Below are 19,385 nucleotides of genomic sequence, written 5' to 3'. Positions count from 1 at the left end.
CCCTCTCTAGAATATTGAATTATTAAGAAATCTTTTTAACTCTAATAATTTTGATCACTGGGATGTCTGATTCTAAGTTCTAAACTAGGGGGAGATAAGCTAGTAGTAAAATGCAGTCGAGAAATTCTTCATAAAAACTTTTGGGCTGGTGGCCAGTCTAATCCCAGTTATACCAACTAGGAAACTCCAAGTCTGAATTTAATCTGGACCAATAACAGCTGACCAAGGGTCAGAGTAAACCAAGAAGCTTAAGCATGGACGTGTAAATAAAACAGATACTGGCAGTCAGCCTCAGGGATTCTTAGATGACAGAACATCAACAAAACTTAATACTGGCCGTGAAAGGAGGCTCCCTGGCAAACACTCAAAAATTAGCTCAACTTCTCGGTCAATGTTGATACAGTAATCAGAAATGTCAGTTTCATAGAGTGTAAGTTAATGTCTCCCAAAAAGGGTAAAACCTGAGAACCTGGTTAATCCAGGCAGTCATAATTAATGTCAATTTTCACAATTTTAAGATGTAGTGATTGGTTGCAGGTTAATAATGGAAAGGATAAGTAACTCTTTGTCCCCCACGGAGCCTTATAGCTGGCAGTAAGGAGGCAGGTAATTGGCACTGAAGACGTTAAATACTGAATGAGTAGGAGGGATATTTGATTCAGACTGAAACTTTAGATACTGAATGTATTGAATGGATACTAAATCTCCCATACAGTTAGTGTCTTCAGCGAAACACAGCGAAAGACAAGACCAAAATAGCGAAGTTCCACAGCATTTCCGCCCACAAAAATATTGATTTGATGTCAGTGAAAATATAATTAATCTATGAAAGGCTTTTTTTTTTTTTTTCAAATTCCAGCGGATCTTCACCCCCGACATTCTGATGTTTGATAAAGGAAAGGTTGTCTGAAGGTCAATGGTTTTATTGACATGTATAAAACAAATATTGAAGTAAGCAAAGGAGATCAAAGTGTGTTACTGACCTCAGTTGTCCCCTGAAGGCAGACGTGATAGATATCTAAGTAGGCTCAATACCGGTTGAAAATCATTCAAAACATCTAAATTGGTCTTTTGAGAAGTCTCATCAATTTAACAAAACCCTTCTATCTGTCCATTATAGATACTAATATGGACTTTTAACCATTCTTTTCATCTATAAAGAAACTTCGATATAAAAGGAACTTAAAACTTGGTTTATCTGCGATAAAAAATACCCTCCTCCCTCCCACCCCAATTCATTCAAGTTACCAGAAATATGTGGTCAAAACACATAATATCACTCTCCTGAATTTTGTATCATAAAATGCTTATTAGCATCCGCTATATGTTTTTACCAGGATTTTTTTTATCATTCCCGTATAGCTCTCTTCAAATTCGCCAGCCCAAACAACAGATTATGGTGCCTCTTCACAGCCGACAGGGGATAATAAATACTCCAACAGATACAGAAAAACCAAAATACAGCAAAAATTACTCCATCAGTCAATCATTACAATATTTGGCATAATAAATGAGGACAGGAGATGCCGTCATTACTGTATTTTTCAGCTTGATGAATATTATGGTGAGTAGGACTTTTGTAACAGTTGAGTTATGGCGGGAGTAAACTGTTGGTACCTTGATACCTTTACATATTATCCTCTACAAGGACACTAGTCTGTTTACTTAATGTACGTGTCTATCATTCCAACACACATGCTTTCTCACATCACACTGATGGGCACAGACATCACAGTACCGTAATATCATGTGCTTTTTATTACCGTATTTACTCTTTCCAGCATCCCTAATTGCAGTCAAACCTATTGAGTATGCACTTAGCCTTGGCAATTGCTCATAATATTTTTATCTTTCATGACTTGTTATCAAATGACTGATGATTGACTAGTAATTGATCATATCAAAATAAAATAAATATAATTCAAACAAAAACTGGAATCAACATTCAAAACTGGTTTCCTTTCATTACCGAACAGTCCATCACAACTAATATCAGGTATTTCTGTTTTTACCCCCTCCCCAAATAATTGTCTATCTTGGTGGATGATGTACATTTTTGTATTGAAAAACCAGTTATGATTGGTTGGCCAATGGAGAGGCTTAGCCAATCATTGTCGTTATGGTAGATGAGAAGGTGTCATTTACTTAACATTTTGCCGAAAATGATCAATACGCCAGATTTGTCAAATTATTTGAATTTATTCTGGATAAAAGCTTATGTATAAACTAATGGTCAAAGTATCTACGGACATGTCAAAAAAATAAATTTGTTCACTAAGCCACATTCATTATGTAGTTAATCTAGATTTATTCATTTACATAAAGACTTTTATTACATGTTTTTAGGCAATTAGATTAGAGTACAGGTCTAAATACCTCAATCAGTATAACTGCGGTATACCATATTTATACTTGCATCCTAACATGTGACATTTTGTAGGTACATTACCTCGGTTCTGCTCTGTGTAAGTAATAACACGTGTTGAGTGTATCTAGGACACGTATTGCAGTTTCCTAACAATGCATGCCAACACTCAATGAGTCCTCTGATGACCATCATCATTATTCTATTAGCAAAAACACTGACAACTAATCAACATTTCACAGTCAGAAGTTCCCTCTTCTAGGTCCAAAATTCCTCTACAACATTTTTTTACTTAGAACATGTGGAATGACACTCGCAGAATATCAATATTGCTTAACATCACATCACAAAAATTCACATATTTATATACATATATTTCATGATTACAACTTTATTGTTCTTCTGAATTCATTTGTCAAACGTGATATTTGTCAGAGGGTTTTTGTGGTCAGAAGAATGTTCCTATCTTGAACATCTTCCAACTTTTATAGTTCTGTTCCTTTTACTGAAGGAAGGACGATTACAATATAGCCGGGCCTAAAAGCTGTATGTACCATACACCAAAACCTGTCAATGTTACCAATTTAGTTATTACCATAAAGAAGAACTTGTCTCATCTGATATCAGTTGGCTATTACATACATCAGAACTTGTCTCGTCTGATATCAGTTGGCTATTACATACATCGGAACTTGTCTCATCTGATATCAGTTGGCTGTTTAACATATAGCAGAACTTGTCTGTCTGATATCAGTTGGCTATTTCATACAGCAGAACTTGTCTCGACTGATATCAGTTGGCTATTACATACAGCATAACTTGTCTCGTCTGATATCAGTTGGCTATTTCATACAGCAGAACTTGTCTCGACTGATATCAGTTGGCTATTACATACAGCAGAATGGGTCTCATCTGATATCAGTTGGCTATTTAACATATAGCAGAACTTGTCTGTCTGATATCAGTTGGCTATTTCATACAGCAGAACTTGTCTCGTCTGATATCAGTTGGCTATTACATACAGCAGAACTTGTCTCATCTGATATCAGTTGGCAATTTCATACAGCAGAACTTGTCTCATCTGATATCAGTTGGCTATTACGTACAGCAGAACTTGTCTCACAGCAGAACAGATCTTTTATGATATCAGTTGGCTATTTAACATAAAGCAGAACTTGTCTCGTCTGATATCAGGTGGCTATTACATACAACAGAACTTGTCTCATCGGATATCAGTTGGCTATTACGTACAGCAGAACTTGTTTCAGCGGATATCAGTTGGCTATTACGTACAGCAGAACTTGTTTCATCTGATATCAGTTGGCTATTACATACAGCAGAACTTGTCTCACAGCAGAACTGATCTTTTATGATATGCTTAACACTACATCCAATTAATTGAACTATCACCATGTAACAGAGTCATTTTATTTAGACATAATGTGTTTATTCAATTAATGAAGAACCTGTCCTATCTGACACATGAAAATCTATCCTGAACAGTACAAACAGTAGTCTAGACAACCCCATTCTCTGTTTTCTGTCCTACTTCCTCATACTAGCAGATTACTTTTGTGAGAGTTCACAGGAAATAAGGACTTGGAACTAAACTTTAGATGTATTGGATCAAACACAGTGATGTAAAGATTTGATCAAGGACGAATCATTAACAGAGTAGTATTCGAGATATCACTAATTATACCATTGATAGTTCATATAAAGTCTGTCCAGCAATTTTCTTCCCAAACACTTCACAAACGATACTTTGGGTAATATAAGGGCTGTCCTCCCTAGGATTAGATAAGTATCTGCTCTCTACTAACTTATGACAATATTCTATCTAAAATACAATTCTATATGCAGAAGCACAAGACCTAACAAAAATAAACCTGTTGCCGCCATCAATTATCTTATGGACAGTATTTCTGGACCATCCCCATGATCAACATGATTTTGTATACACATGTATGTAATGACTAATATATTTGAGGAAAAGGATGATACAGCTGATCTGTCATCTCCTAACGGTCACTTGGTGTGTAATCAAAGTTTGACGTAATGGTGAGGTACGCAAAATTTTGAACAAATCAAAATGCACGGTCGTATGTCTTAAAAATCCACAAAATATAAAAAGGTTTATAGATAAAATGTTGTGTGTTGTGTGTAAGTCCTCAAATAAGAAGCCCTAACTTCCTTTATAAAAGTGACTGATTAAAAGCTAGCCACGCAAAATCATTAAATAACATATCACCACTCTCCCTTATAATTTCCTATTAGTACTGTGTATTTTATATATATATATTCCAACCCCACTTACCATTTCCTCATAATCGTTACACAATTCTGTTAATTGAGCTGGTAAATCAAGAGAACCAACATAAGTTTAGCAAACCAGCATTTTCATTTCCTTAAATTTACACAATGTCTTTTCAAGAGATATCAGGTTATAAATATATATTTGAGTAGACTGGAAACTGACAAACTGTTCTTTGAACAAGAGTAAACGAGTAAGACTTACCACAATAACCACAACATCTATTACTAATGGTAAACCTATGTATTGGGGTGTGAGTTAAATGGGTGGTGGGTCACTTAAAGTTGCTAACAAATCGTTTAAGTATGTGCCCAACAAGTGATGTACGAGTCTAGGAAGTGTACTTCGGTGTTAAATATGACACTCACTGGTGCATCACCTTGATTAATACCTGGATAGGGAGATAGCCGATATCACATCCCTAATCTGACATCTATTACATAACCATGGGCACGGCTATACTTCCATGTCTACTTGGAATACGGCCATAAATCATTAGCTTGTCAAAGCTATTTAACTATAGAAAATAATTTTGATAAAATCTTACATAGCATCATGCATCCCAAGCTTCACGTAGCTCAGCGAATATCAGGTATGATCAAATATTCATGGAAACATTTTCTACCGTCAAGTTTGTTACACGATTTGATAAGTTTATGCAATGTCTTATATCACCCTTAAATACCAATCTGTCTGTTTTGTTAAAAAACATAAATAAATGTATCTAGTTGATCTTATCTGTTTTACAGTTGTACAATCTGTGTTAAATCCTGTTCATTCGCTAAGCCCTTAGGTGCATTAGGGTCAAAGTTTAACTGGTGCATCCCTGGCAAATCAGTTTGATAATACGTAGATCTAATGCATGTGCATGCCTAGACGGTGCTAATTACCGTTACCCTATCACACTAGTGGATCTGGGTGTGACACAAGAGCGTACAGTAGTACCACATATAACATTAATGATTTAGCTAAATTGATTTGCATGTAATTCTCCTTCGATGCAAATGTTGATAGATGATCATGATATTAGCTTTTATTAACAAAATGCTTGTTATAACAGTATGACATATTATTTACAAAATGATAGGACTTTTCAAGATTTCATTACAAAATATTGAAATATAATCAGGTTGTACATGAGGTATTAGTAATTAAATACTTATAATTGAAATTCAATCATGGTTTTGGCACCTGTTCCAATAAAGAGCACGAGCAGGGACTTTGGTCTTGATATGTATATCTAGTTTTGATTGATTGTGAATGGCCAATTCAAGAATCATTGTTTAGTATAACATTAATACATTGTCATTTCACACCAGTAAAATTACAAGCTATCAGAATGACTTGCAACATTTTCCCACCAGGTTTAATTCAACATCTATGAAACTTCTTTATAAATATTCTATTATCAAAAATACAAAAACAAAACCATTAATATTCTGTCATCACTTATACACATCAAGTATAAAATCTCATCATAAGATATCACATCCTCATGATTCTAAAAGCCTTATAAACAGGACCTGAACACTTCAAGATGAAGATGTTTAGTCTAAATGACCACAAGTAATTAATAAGATAAGAACTTTTAAGTATCCAGTCCTTTGATAGGGTCAACAATCTGCCATCAAGGACGAAACAGCCATTATTTAATGTGTTACTAACAGTCGAAATATAAATTCAGCCAGGCACTCCTAAACCATTTAATTAGCATGTCTCATCTTTGTAATTTCCTAGTTGACATTTGCAAAATCCATCACAAATTCAAAGGATTACCGAAGGTTAACCAATAAGCAGCAATTTCCGTTCACGAAAATCTCCTCCATCCATGCATGTGCATGTTACCACACCAAGCTGCCACGTACCAGACCCGGCCTACAGGCACATTACTCATAGCATTTGCATTTGAACCTTACATAGACATTGTTTTTATTCCCTCCATTTTAAAAACACAAAATTAAAACCACACACAAAGTTCAGGACATGAGAGGAGTTTCCCGGCTCTTAATTCGGTGAAGAGTTGACTTGAGTTCGTTGGAATAACTGTGTTACCGAATATTTTGATATGATCATTCTTGATTAAGCATTTAAAACCACTTATAGGTGAACCAGTCAAGTCTCTGTATCTTAGATAAGGAGATATTTTATCCTTCACACCAGCCATACTAAAGGTAGATATATGCTATAAGACGATATGTTTTATGAAATAGTTGCACTATATTACAAGTCAATCCCCAAGTTCTAGAGATATTTCAGAGTTTGAAATAATGCGATGAAATAAAACCGACAGGTGGCATCCCTATTTACTAGCACTGACAATCTAATGTCAGCTAATGACAGCAGGAAGTGAATCTGACTCTGGATAAAACCATTTTATTGAACTATAATTTACAATCTCTGGATCTTTTTTGACTACTTTAACCTCCTTTGGTATATTACATCATCACAGGAGAGGAAGAACCCCTGGGTGTACACATCTCCTATCCCTGACTGGTGCTGACCCCACAGCCACTTTTATAGGAGATAGCAGACCTTTCTTGAAGAACATGCTTGCACTGGAGTGAAATACTCCCCTTGGTGAGGGACGTTGGTCCAATTTTACAGAGATAACTGAATGATGTTTTATCACTTGGAGAATGAACATAAAAAAGCAAGGATGTGATGATGTTTAACAAGGGTTTTAACATCTCGGAAGGGTTTTTAATATTTCTTCTAAGTGTGTTTTGGTATCCAACAGTCAGGTCTGATCTATGATCATCAATTTGTGTAAATTGCTACTGTCACTATTATACCAAAGAAAATCATGAGGGACATATCACTAACAATAAGATTAAAATGACAAGCTTAAACAAGTACATAAAATCTAATTTTCTCAACATTTATATTCTTTATGTTCGCCTTTTTTTTTAACCCATTTTATGCACCAGCTGATGAAAACACAAATCATACATCAGTGTTGACCAGAAGTATGGTAATATGTAGAACATCACTAAGGGCAACAACTCTTGCCCCCCTCCCCAACCCATCACTTGATTTTGATCAAGTTTTGAAATTTGCACCACAAGAAAATAGCCTGATGTTGTGTATATGCTTATATGGATTTTCATAAGAACTGGCAATTTTTGCCTGAAGGGATGGAGAAGTATGACAATTTTATTTACCTATAAAGTCCAAGCTTATACTCTGGTACTTACCTTGGGGATGTAAATTTCCACACGTTGTTAATACCATAGTACCAGAATAAGGCAAAATAGCCCACAGCATTGTGAAGAACAGAACCACTTCACAGCGAATAAGTCTGCCTGTTAATCTACAAGTCCTTGATTCATCCATCCTGAAAATATGTCCTGGTGTTTGGAATAAAATATTGTTCCTCTTCGTTTAATCCTAGGTAGTTATCCAGTGGGTATCTGTGAAAAACAACAAAACACAAACTGTTGAAATTCTATTGAAATATCCCCAATGATGTTGTGATTATAGCTCAAAATGACCTAAATTATGTATATGACTTTTACCAGATCAAGTAGGTCATCAGCGAAACCAGGCCCAGTCTGCTGTTATGACATTTTCAAACATAATAATTGACATAACTATAATAAACTAAAACATTATAAACATTACTGATATGATCAAAGGTTATCTATGCATGGAAATGTCCCACCATAATTATTAGGATACAACACAATGTAACTGTAGATTTTCTATGTAACAGTAACTAACCTTAGACTCTATTCCCCATATTTCACGGGTCTGTCATCCGAGTTAGTCTGTCATTGGTCCTCTGACTAATGAGAGGATGTCCACATGTGTGGGAGACCAGACAAGTACCTATATACACTACCTACCACTTCACTTTTGACAGATATCAGTCCATGTCAAAACACCGGATGGAGACTTCATCAGGACCATTTATTAACAGGGAAATTAACAAAACTTTAGAATGTTTACAAACGTAGTTCTAACAGCAGTGGTTCCGAACAACACCCATAAACATTCCTACCTATAATAGCCTGTTATTATACTATAAAACATGAATGTTATGGTCGTGCGTTTTTTCCACCACACTGAAGACAAAGCACCGAATGTAGGGATTCTAATGAACATGTTCAGCATATCTGGCTAACCATTGCCACTGTAATACAAAACATCACATCATTTTGAGTAAATGAGATGCACACATTCTGCAACAAGCACCTGCAAGTATAACATCACAACTGACGTCCCGGAGACACCCATATTTTTAAACATCGGTGCCAAGCAGATATTAGCCTGGAATTCTAATGTCTGTATGACACCATCACAAAACTGCTGAGTGCTACATGTACAGATATAGGAGTGGCACTGCGCTTGGTGTGCAGCGTATACATGTGTACTTTATTACTACCAGCATGCTAGTGAAACATTAAAATCAGGAAAATCACTATGTAGTCTTAATAAGACAGCTAACTTCAAGAAGATTTGCTTACATGGCATCAACACAACCTAACTCTACTGCTTACGTCTACAACCCCTGTATCTTTCCGCTACACCAAAGTTTTAACTATAGGTAACTGCAAAGTATCATTGAAACTGTGAACAGTTGAATGCAGTACATGTAAACAAACTGTAAATCATGGCTAGTACGTACTGATAATCCTGAATGAATACAAAAAGTCTCACCATGCTGTTCTCTCGAGCCTTTACATGTCCCCCAAAGGTTTATAACTAAATTCTTTAAACTTAAATTGTTTTTTCCTTCCAGCTTATCATATTATGGAATCAGAAAACCAGAGTATGCAAGATTAAACCTAAATGCTTTAACAAGAGAAGGCCTTAGGCTTGGTGTTACAAGGTGTCAGCCAAACCTGAACACACACACCACTGGCCTTTGTTCTAACTTATCAGAACATCCAACTATCATGTTCTCTCAGTTCTAACACTTCAAGACGCCGCCAAATCAAATGCTGTTTAAATAATTTCATCAAGCAAATGTTATTGTAAGTTGATTGACATTGCCATTCTTAAAGCTGCAATCAAAATTTCGGCGAGTCTTTCACACTGCTCTCCACCCTTCAAACCTTCTGGAGATAAAATTCTGTCACACAATCAGAGACGTTTCCTTTTTACTTGTTCTTTTGAAATTATGACAGTCGTGAAAAAGCTATAGAGCCAGGAGATGTAGAAAACTGATAAAACATGATGTGAGGACTAGAAATGTCATTATCACACTAGGACAGTAATTAATTATATTTGGTCCATGGTTGTAGACAGGGGAGGGCTACAGCAATAGTCTACTAACATATGTTTATTGGCAAAGAAAACACTACAATCTTTTTATAAATATCTTGGTTATGTAAAAATAAGGATGATACAAAGATTGCAGGATATCAAGATGTACATACCTATTACGGGAAAGAGTGGTTTCAGCATCTTTCTCCATTAAGATATATATATATATACAATGCTACTTACTATTGGAAACATCTTCCTCAATGACACAATAGAATATCTTGATTTTTTTTTTTTATTTGTTCAGGGAAAATCTATTAAGAATTTCAAATTACTTTTATAATCAAAAGAAACAAAATAACAAAACAACCAAGGCTGTAACTAATCAAGGTCGTCTGAAGCCTCTTCAGGGCGGGAATAAGAGGATACTGGTTAGTTTTAATGAGAACATATACAGCAGAGTATGTAAAAGTTCCATCATCAGTTGCACTATCAAACCATCCAAGGTCACTTGGAGCATATATAGAATTAATATCCAAGGTCATTTTGAACATATACAACATGTCCAAGGTCATTTGGAGTATATATAGGATGTCCAAGGTCATTCTGAGCATATACAGCATTTCCAAGGTCACTCTTATATAGAATGTTTTATGTCATTTGGAGCATACAGCTCATACAGAAAACATCTTCAAAATCCAAGGTTCCATTCTTGATATATAGATGTTCTTCACACCCTTGGAATATGTTGTGACATATCTAAAGTCTCGGTATACAACATCTTGATAGATTTGACTAGTCTGAAATCTGTTACAAAATCCTGCATACCTGTGATCTCTTTGATATATATAAAAGGAATTGTGCTGCAGCATAACAAGATTGATTGCCCTTGATTTGGGAATAGTTCCTTATACTCTTCAAAGGACATTTATCAGGCTAGTGATCTGTCAGTTATTTTCATATCTGAATCCAATCACAATGCTAATCGTGAGCCTTCAATTTTGTCTTGACACGAACCAAGGGTGCAGAAAAGATATTTATATTGAAAGCTTAACTCCTTGATTTTGAGGACAAGTCAACAATGCCCACTCAACAACCAGTTATAGACTATTGGAGGGTTGGTCAGTTGTCTGAATTAATATTTGGGAAGAAAAGTTTTAACTGAGGAGAACTGCAGTTCATTTATGACAGCAGAACCTCCCCAGTTAAACCAAAAGGAAATGAGGGGAAAAGCTTGGATAGATGATATACAGCCATTGGTCTGTACAATTGTGCAAAAGGGAAACTGAAATATTTTACGGAAGACTCAATGCTGTAATAACCATAGACTGTTGGATAGGCTGTCTGCTAACGTATCATTTCAGTACTTGTTAGCACTCAATGAATATCATATATACACTGTAGTGGTTTGGCATTTCAAAACTTGTTTCAGACACTACACAAAAGGAATCATCTTTCTGGTGCTATCTAAAACACTGCTGTACTGCTATGCAATAAAATGTCAACAAGTTCCCTGTCTACTACAACAGTAACACACACACCTTAGGTTAGGAGGCTGGCCACATCACCAGACATATTTCCCCCACACAATTGTTTTGACACTTTTTTTCTCTATATCAAAATACCATGTGGACATAGCTATTAAAATGCACTGATAAATGGATAGATAGCATATCCATATAAACACAATTTGATATCTCCTTTTCTTTCTGTGCTCAATTAGATAGCTCGAAAATTAAAAAAAAATGGATTCCAGAAACAAATATCTTAAAGAAATTAGTTTGTTTAGAGCCGCTTTGACCTTCATTTGTCGTCTAGAAACCCCAAAATCAATAGAGATAAGTTAGTTTTATATCTGATGTATTTTTTAAGAAATACTATCCGAAAATCAATATTTCAACAAATTTTCAACCCATTTATAGCTTTTCTGACCATGACCTTTGACCTTGCATCTCCAAAACTATTAGGGATCTTCCTCTTTCCAAGGGCATCAGACATCCAGGACTGTTTTAGGTCTGGTGGACCGTTCAAGATATAGCATCCAAAAACCTACTTTTCCCACATTTTAGTATACTTGTTGGCACTGTGACCTTGACCGTTGGCTAAGTGACACCAAAATCCATAGACTTTTCCCCTTCCCCTCAGGACATCATTCACCAAGTGTGGTTAACACAGATTTATTGTTTCAAAGTAAACATCTAGAAACCATTTCTTTCAGACACCCAGAGATAAGGAACAACAAAAGAATACTGAAATGTCCACAAAAGTGTGAAGTAAACATTTACAAAACTAGGGCAAATAAGGAACAAATGAATCCCTTGAAAAATGAAAAAAAATGGACTAAATGTTCTGGAAGGGTCAGCCTCTTCTGCTTCATCAATAACACTCAATGTTAGCAGATGGGCAGTCTTCAACTGTGGTACAGGATGTTTAAGATTGGTCAGTCCTAACAGGGCTACAGGATAGGTATAGGCACAGTCTGTCAGTGCCGTTATTGTCCGTCTGTATGTCACCACCAACAAGATCAGCATCCTGTGTGTCCTGTGACACCAGGATCTCCTCCCATCTACACCACAAGATAGTTAGTACAATGCAGTGCTGCCATATCAATTGTTCTGATGATGAAAAATACTTTCTGTAATGGGCACAAAAACCAGCTTGTCTCAAGTAGGGTTTTCCGCCATGTCAATCTACTTACGACAACCATTTCGAAATATGTTGCATTTTTTTTAATGTGCGTGCTCCAGAGAATATCTAAAATGTCTTTTACACACATCTAAGAAACCCTCCAACAACTCATCCCTGCACATCTAATAGATTCCTCAAGTAGATTTTAAACACTTAATGGGTCCTGTAGGTAAGTGAGTTGACCTCTAATAGCTTAATTCCTCTTTTTGTTCAAAGAATTCTGAAGAACAACCGGGTAAAGTCATTTAAACAATACATTCTCATTTGAACAATTAGTTTTTTTCGGTTGTATAATTGTGTTCAATTGATTTCGTTTGTGGCATGTGTTGAAGTGTCCTGACCATATTTTATGTGGCGTAAGTTTGTTTTGAAGCTAATTGAGTGTGTTAATTAGCCCCTATATTAGTTTTATCTTTCCTCTATGTCTCCCAAGCCTATGGTTAAGTTAATGGACTGTAAAACATTAACCAGTACAAATGTTATCGACTGACAATCTAACGACCAGGTCACCACCGTAAGGTCATACTGATAATACCTAAATATACTTAAAAACATACTTTTTATAATATAGAACTCTCCTGTAAAATAGACCACCATAAATTAAGCCAGCAAGATATCTATCTTAATATATAGGGGTCCATTTATGTCAACCGGCATATTCATATTCATGTAGACTAAGAGAAAAATCCAGACACATATCCTCACAAAATCTGTACGAAACCTTCCTAAATACTCTTTAGACTGTAACACACCTTCCTAGAATACTTATCACTCTTTATCGGGCCGTCGACCGGTTGTAAGATTATATACTTTCCTAAATACGGTGCCCTTCATCAACAGGTTGTAAAATACTCTCATGTAAATCATGCAGCAAAATCACAAAAACACGTAAACTATTGAGAACAATCCATAGTCCCCACCCTTTGACAAACACGGCAATGGTATAGAAAATGAACGAAGGGCTACAACTCTGTATATAGCAGGGCAGGAGTCCCAATTTTAGTTAGCAACACTCTATCATCCAATTAAGTACTAACTTAGATGGCACAGTGTAAACCTCTAGTCCCTGTTAGTGATACTTATTGACTATATAAGGGACTAACAACAGAGCCATGAAATTAATGCTTACTCTAAATTACTTCTTTGTATTTATTTTTTGCAAACTAACCTTCCCATATTTATTTAGATAATTACTATCATTGCATATTGCTAAATGCTCATGTTGTTTAAACGATCAATGCTATATGAGAATTCATGAAAAATTAAATACCACATGAAATCTATAATCTATATAAACTATCCTGTCCAATATATCCTATAATACAACCTATGTCTGGTATAGTATAGCTAGATATGGATGGGGTCATGTAGTTTACAGTTATACGAGTGTTAGTTGAAATTTACACTTCCTGTTCCTATTGATACGCACCATAACATTACAAGATTGGAGCATGTCCTTCGGATCGTCACGCAATACGTGGGAGTATCAATTTCTGTACATGTTCTCGAATATTGAAGTCATTCCATTACCACTCCACGGCTGTCATGATTACACCATCACGCCTTATATTACCTACAACAGAGAACATAGGGAAATGTCATTAGACAACACGGTAAATATTATGCACTCATGCAACATCCTGCAACCGAAAACTGAAAAATAACTATGATAACCATATAAGGCAACAGTTATAAATTATAAGTGGTCAGGTGGCACAGTGGATTATGGATAGCGCACCTGCTTTTAACCAATGTGACTGGGGTTCGATTCCCTGATCGGATGTGAAAAGGTATGGGGTCACCGACCATGTAGGTTTTCTCCGGTTTCCTCCCACATTAAGACCTCCGCACACTAACATACAGGCTAACAAGAGTGATTAATATAAGTTGAAATGGCTTGTTTCATAATTGTTTTAAAATATATTATAACTTTTATATAATGATAAGAAATACGTTTGTGATAATACTGAGTTAAATGATAACTGGTCCATTGTATCCAAGTGTTACCTTATATACTGCTGGTACAATAACTAGTGATATTTAAACAGCCAGACGCAAAACCTTCCTCTATCTTTGTATAATAATTCAAGTCTGGTTTATCAACTCATATAAACCAATGGACTCCAGAAACAATATTTGAAATCATAATGAGATTTTAAAGATGAACATTTCTTTGATAACAGCATTTTTAATATGTTCCGGATAAATGATGTCTTTGTGTACATTGAACATACCAAAATGACAGGTCCCGTGTGATATCGTGGTGTATAACCTACCCAATTCATCATTTCTTGATCTAGATACACTTCATTCCCTTCCATTCTAGGGTAAAACATGACCTATAAATCATGGACACCCCTTTGTAGACATTATACCACAGGTACTCCCTATACAAGACACCTTCAGGCTTCAGGTGTTCTGGCCCCTTTATGGTTCCCAATACATAGAGGTATAGCATGGTGTTCCATTGACGCTAGTTACTCCAGTATCAGCAATGATTTGGTTATTACACGATACCATGTAACCCTCCCAAACCTATACATTGTGATAATGTACAGTTTCCAGCTGATAAGGCTGGCTATTTATAGGAACCTTATAGGTTTTTACTGATCGACCCATCAAGTCATACAAATGTATTCTATAGAACACCACAACTTTACACCCCCCTACAAGTTTTCTAAAATCAATGACTTCAAAATCAATATAAACTGTTGTAGTCCTTATATAACAACATGACAGCATTGCCTGGAAATGTTTTGCGTAATGCGTATATACTGCTGGTACAATAACTAGTGATGTTTAAATGGCCAGACACAAAGCCTTCCTCTATCTTTGTATAATAATTGAAGTCTGCACGTTTATCAACTTGAATATAAACCAATGGACTCCAGAAACAGTATTATTTTCTAGATTTTCATCTATAAGGGTTATTTTTTTTTACAAATTCGTTCAGCTGTTTCTTTATTTAGACATATTGTGTTGTTCTTATTAATAACAAATAGTGATTTAAATCGTAAAAAAGCTGTATATAATGCTATATATACCAAGTCCTTGAATACGAGTCGAGTCAAGTTGTCCGTTTAATATGTTGACAAGAAGAGAACTTTTTAGTGACTCATTTTCATTTAAGTTTTTCTACTTGACAAACATTCACATGATGCTGAAAAGTGTTGTATATAGGTATATAACAACTGTACATTGAAATTGAAATTTGAATTCCCTCTAAGTATACTCTATGGGAATACACAAATGTATCTTCCTGTGTCTTCAAAGAAAATCATTTAACACTTAACAAAAAGCACATTTCAATACTCAAATCAAACTTCGGTGTGATCAGGACCAAAATGTGTCAGTCTCTCCAGAGATAACTGTTAACAATGCAGTAACTACTGTTTTCCTAACCAGCTCATAAAAAAACTGTTGGACTTGACAAGAATCTCTGAAAGTAAAACGATCTGCTGCAGTTGCTATCGCCAGCATTTTTTACAACAGACATGATAAAATTTATATAAGTGTGCATTCTTTGTGGCTTCATGACTGTCAAAAGGTGACCAGATGGTTCTGGGGGTAGATAAAAGACCCACCAAATATCACATCTCGTTAACTCGTCTAGCTTTGATCCTGATAATGACATCTGTACAGAGATTTGTAGTTGTTGCCTCACTAACAAACTACTGTTTATGTCACCCTAAATAGATGCATGACTACTCGTTAACTGAACCCTCCGACAGTGTCAACAGATGAACAGAGAGGTCAACAAAACACACAGATACCAGGCTGATTACATAAAAACTTGTGCAATGATATGACCTTTGTGACCTACAAAATACAAGATACCCCAAGCTGATTATGTAAAACCTTGTGTAATGATCAGAGACAGCTCAATAATGGCGTAAAATGAAACTCCACTACACTATTGGTTCAGTGAGTACCTTATACTTTTCTGGTCAATTGAATACCTTGTGGCCCCCCCTTGATGAAATCTATACAAATGTATCGGCAAATAAAAACATCTAACGGAATTCAAGATTCTATTATGATTGCAATTGTCTGCTGTGATCTTTGACCATACAGTATCCTATAAAACTCAGACATTTAAATTGACGAAACCTTTATTGACAAGGCATAAACAGTGTCTTTCTCGTGCACTTTTGTCAATCTGGCAGGGTAGAATTCCTGACATTCAGAAATTCCTGTAGCAGATTGAATGTCAAAGTTTACATATATAACCTATCCTGTAAATGTCCGCAGCCAATCAACTTGGTAAACAATGAAATTTAAATATAATGAGACATCATCAAATTAGCATTTTATCCTGTGATGTAGTACTTGCATAATACATATTGAGTGAGTTCACACCCTTATCATCATGTGTGTACATAATTAGGTTAATTATGATACATGTGCAGAATAAATTACCACACTGTGTCAGGATTAGCATGTAACTAATACACATTACAGTCTCCAGACTAAACTTATACCATAGTGTTTCATCTACTTAAAGGTTTACAACAGCCTGTTCTTCATCAATTATTAAAATATAGCATTACATGTATTTTTATTATTTTTTATCAAAGTGGAGAGATATTCTTCGTTTTTTTCTTTTGTGGGAGGGGGGAATAGAGACCATTTTTCTCGAGGAAGCAGCCTGTTTTTGGCTGTAAAACTAGGCAAAAACAAAAATTCATTGCCGTAAACAAGGTCTGGTCGTGCGTCATTGTTCGAGTTATCACCACGTCCCATGTTTTATGTAATGTAATTAATACGGATGGCGTTACCTTCTGAGGACCATATTAGCTGTTAACAACGGGTATCCAACTCAAACATAGTTTGAAACTTTTAGAACAGAAGGAATATTTGACTCTATCTGTTCGCAACAGAAGGAATATTTAGGAATATTTGACTCTATCTGTTCCCAACAGAAGGAATATTTGACTCTATCTGTTCCCAACAGAAGGATTATTTGTATCTGTTTAAAACAGGAGGAGGAGAAATCTGATTCATTGGATTTTGACAAGTGTAGATTCTACGTATATATATCTACTATAGCTCTCAACATGTGACTGAGGCCAGCTTGTGGCATATGTTTGTGTATAAAAACACAAAGCGTTAATACATGTCTCAATGATATACTGTACCTGGATTGTTTATTGCACAATGTTTGGAGAACTTGAGACCGATGACAATTCCTTCAGAGAAAGACACTTGATAACAGACCATTTATTATCATGCTGTTACAAAAAAATAAAACTGAGCATTCTGATATTCCCATTTGACATTTTGCTACAAGACCTTTAACAAAGGACCAGGGTGCTAACAGCATGTCTATGTACACTGATATGTTGTTGTATTGTGATGTTGGTATTCAACCACAGATGGTTCTCTGCTGGCTAGGAAGCTGTCGATACAACAGAGGGGGTACTACCCTAACCCTGGTCTACTAGAGTACCTTATACACCATACAAAGCTGATACAATAGAGGGGGAACCACCCTAACCCTGGTCTACTAGGGCAGCCCATACACCATACGAAGCTGATACATCAGAGGGGGAACTAACCTAACCCTGGTCTACTAGGTTAGCTCATACACCATACAAAGCTGCTACATCAGAGGGGGAACTACGGTACCCTAAACCTGGTCTACTAGGGGAGCTCATACACCATACAAAGCTGATACCTCAGAGGGGGTACTAACCTAACCCTAGCTAGTACACCAGGGTTAGGTTAGTACCCCCTCTGATGTACCAGCTTTGTATGGTGTATGAGCTTCGCTAGTAGACCAGGGTTAGGGTAGTACCCCCTCTGTTGTATCGACAGCTTCCTAGCCAGCAGAGAACCATCTGTGGCTAGGAAGCTGTCGATACAACAGAGGGGGTACTACCCTAACCCCGGTCTACTAGGGTAGCTCATACACCATCCAAAGCTGATACATCAGAGGGGGTAATAACCTAACCCTGGTCTACTAGGGTAACTCATACACCATACAAAGCTGATTCATCAGAGGGGGTACTAACCTAACCCTGGTCTACTTGGGTAGCTCATACACCATACAAAGCTGATGCATCAGAGGGAGTACTAACCTATCCCTGGTCTACTAGGGTAGCTCATAAACCATACGAAGCTGATACATCAGAGGGGGTACTACCCTAACCCTGGTCTACCAGAGTAGCTCATACACCATACAAAGCTGGTACATCAGAGGGGGTACTAACCTAGCCCTGGTCTACTAGAGTAGCTCATACACCATATGAAGCTGATACATCAGAGGGGGTACTAACCTAGCCCTGGTCTACTAGAGTAGCTCATACCCCATACGAAGCTGATACATCAGAGGGGGTACTAACCTAGCCCTGGTCTACTAGGGTAGCTCATATACCATACAAAGCTGATACATCAGAGCGGGCACTAACCTAACCCTTGTCTACTAGGGTAGCTCATACACCATACGAAACTGATACATCAGAGGGGGAACTAACCTAACCCTGGTGTACTAGCTAGGGTAGCTTATCCACCATATGTCTGCAGAGCAAGAACTGAACAATTTTTTAATTTGGATAACATCAGAGGGGGAACTACGGTACCCCAACCCTGGTCTACTAGAGTAGCTCATACACCATTTAAAGCTGATACACCAGAGGGGGAACTACGGTACCCTAAACATGGTCTACTAGGGTAGCTCATACGCCATACAAAGCTGATACATCAGAGCGGGCACTAACCTAACCCTTGTCTACTAGGGTAGCTCATACACCATCCAAAGCTGATACATCAGAGGGGGTACTAACCTAGCCCTGGTCTACTAGGGTAGCT

General features: G+C 36.5%; 1 protein-coding gene across 9 annotated transcripts in view; it reads right to left on the bottom strand.

The window, feature by feature from the left end:
- The window catches only part of LOC110457254 (semaphorin-2A-like), a 121,645-nt gene that overhangs the window by 42,870 nt on the left and 59,390 nt on the right, over positions 1–19,385 (bottom strand). For 7 of the 9 annotated variants that reach the window (XM_021508442.1, XM_021508444.1, XM_021508443.1 and 4 more), the window contains 2 exons: positions 14,005–14,148; positions 7,874–8,089 (listed from right to left, as the gene is read on the bottom strand). In XM_021508442.1, the coding sequence (XP_021364117.1) occupies positions 7,874–8,012 (139 nt within the window). In that variant the 5' untranslated portion in view covers positions 8,013–8,089; positions 14,005–14,148. Of the gene's footprint in view, positions 1–7,873; positions 8,090–8,194; positions 8,362–8,399; positions 8,990–14,004; positions 14,149–19,385 lie in introns of those variants that run through there. The other 2 variants (XM_021508448.1, XM_021508449.1) reach the window with 2 other exon arrangements.

Source organism: Mizuhopecten yessoensis, unplaced genomic scaffold (genome assembly GCF_002113885.1).
Source record: "Mizuhopecten yessoensis strain PY_sf001 unplaced genomic scaffold, ASM211388v2 scaffold9061, whole genome shotgun sequence".
NCBI classification, from domain to species: Eukaryota; Metazoa; Mollusca; class Bivalvia; order Pectinida; family Pectinidae; genus Mizuhopecten; species Mizuhopecten yessoensis.
Note: the sequence above shows the minus strand (reverse complement) of the source record. Positions and strands in the feature narration are given on the sequence as shown.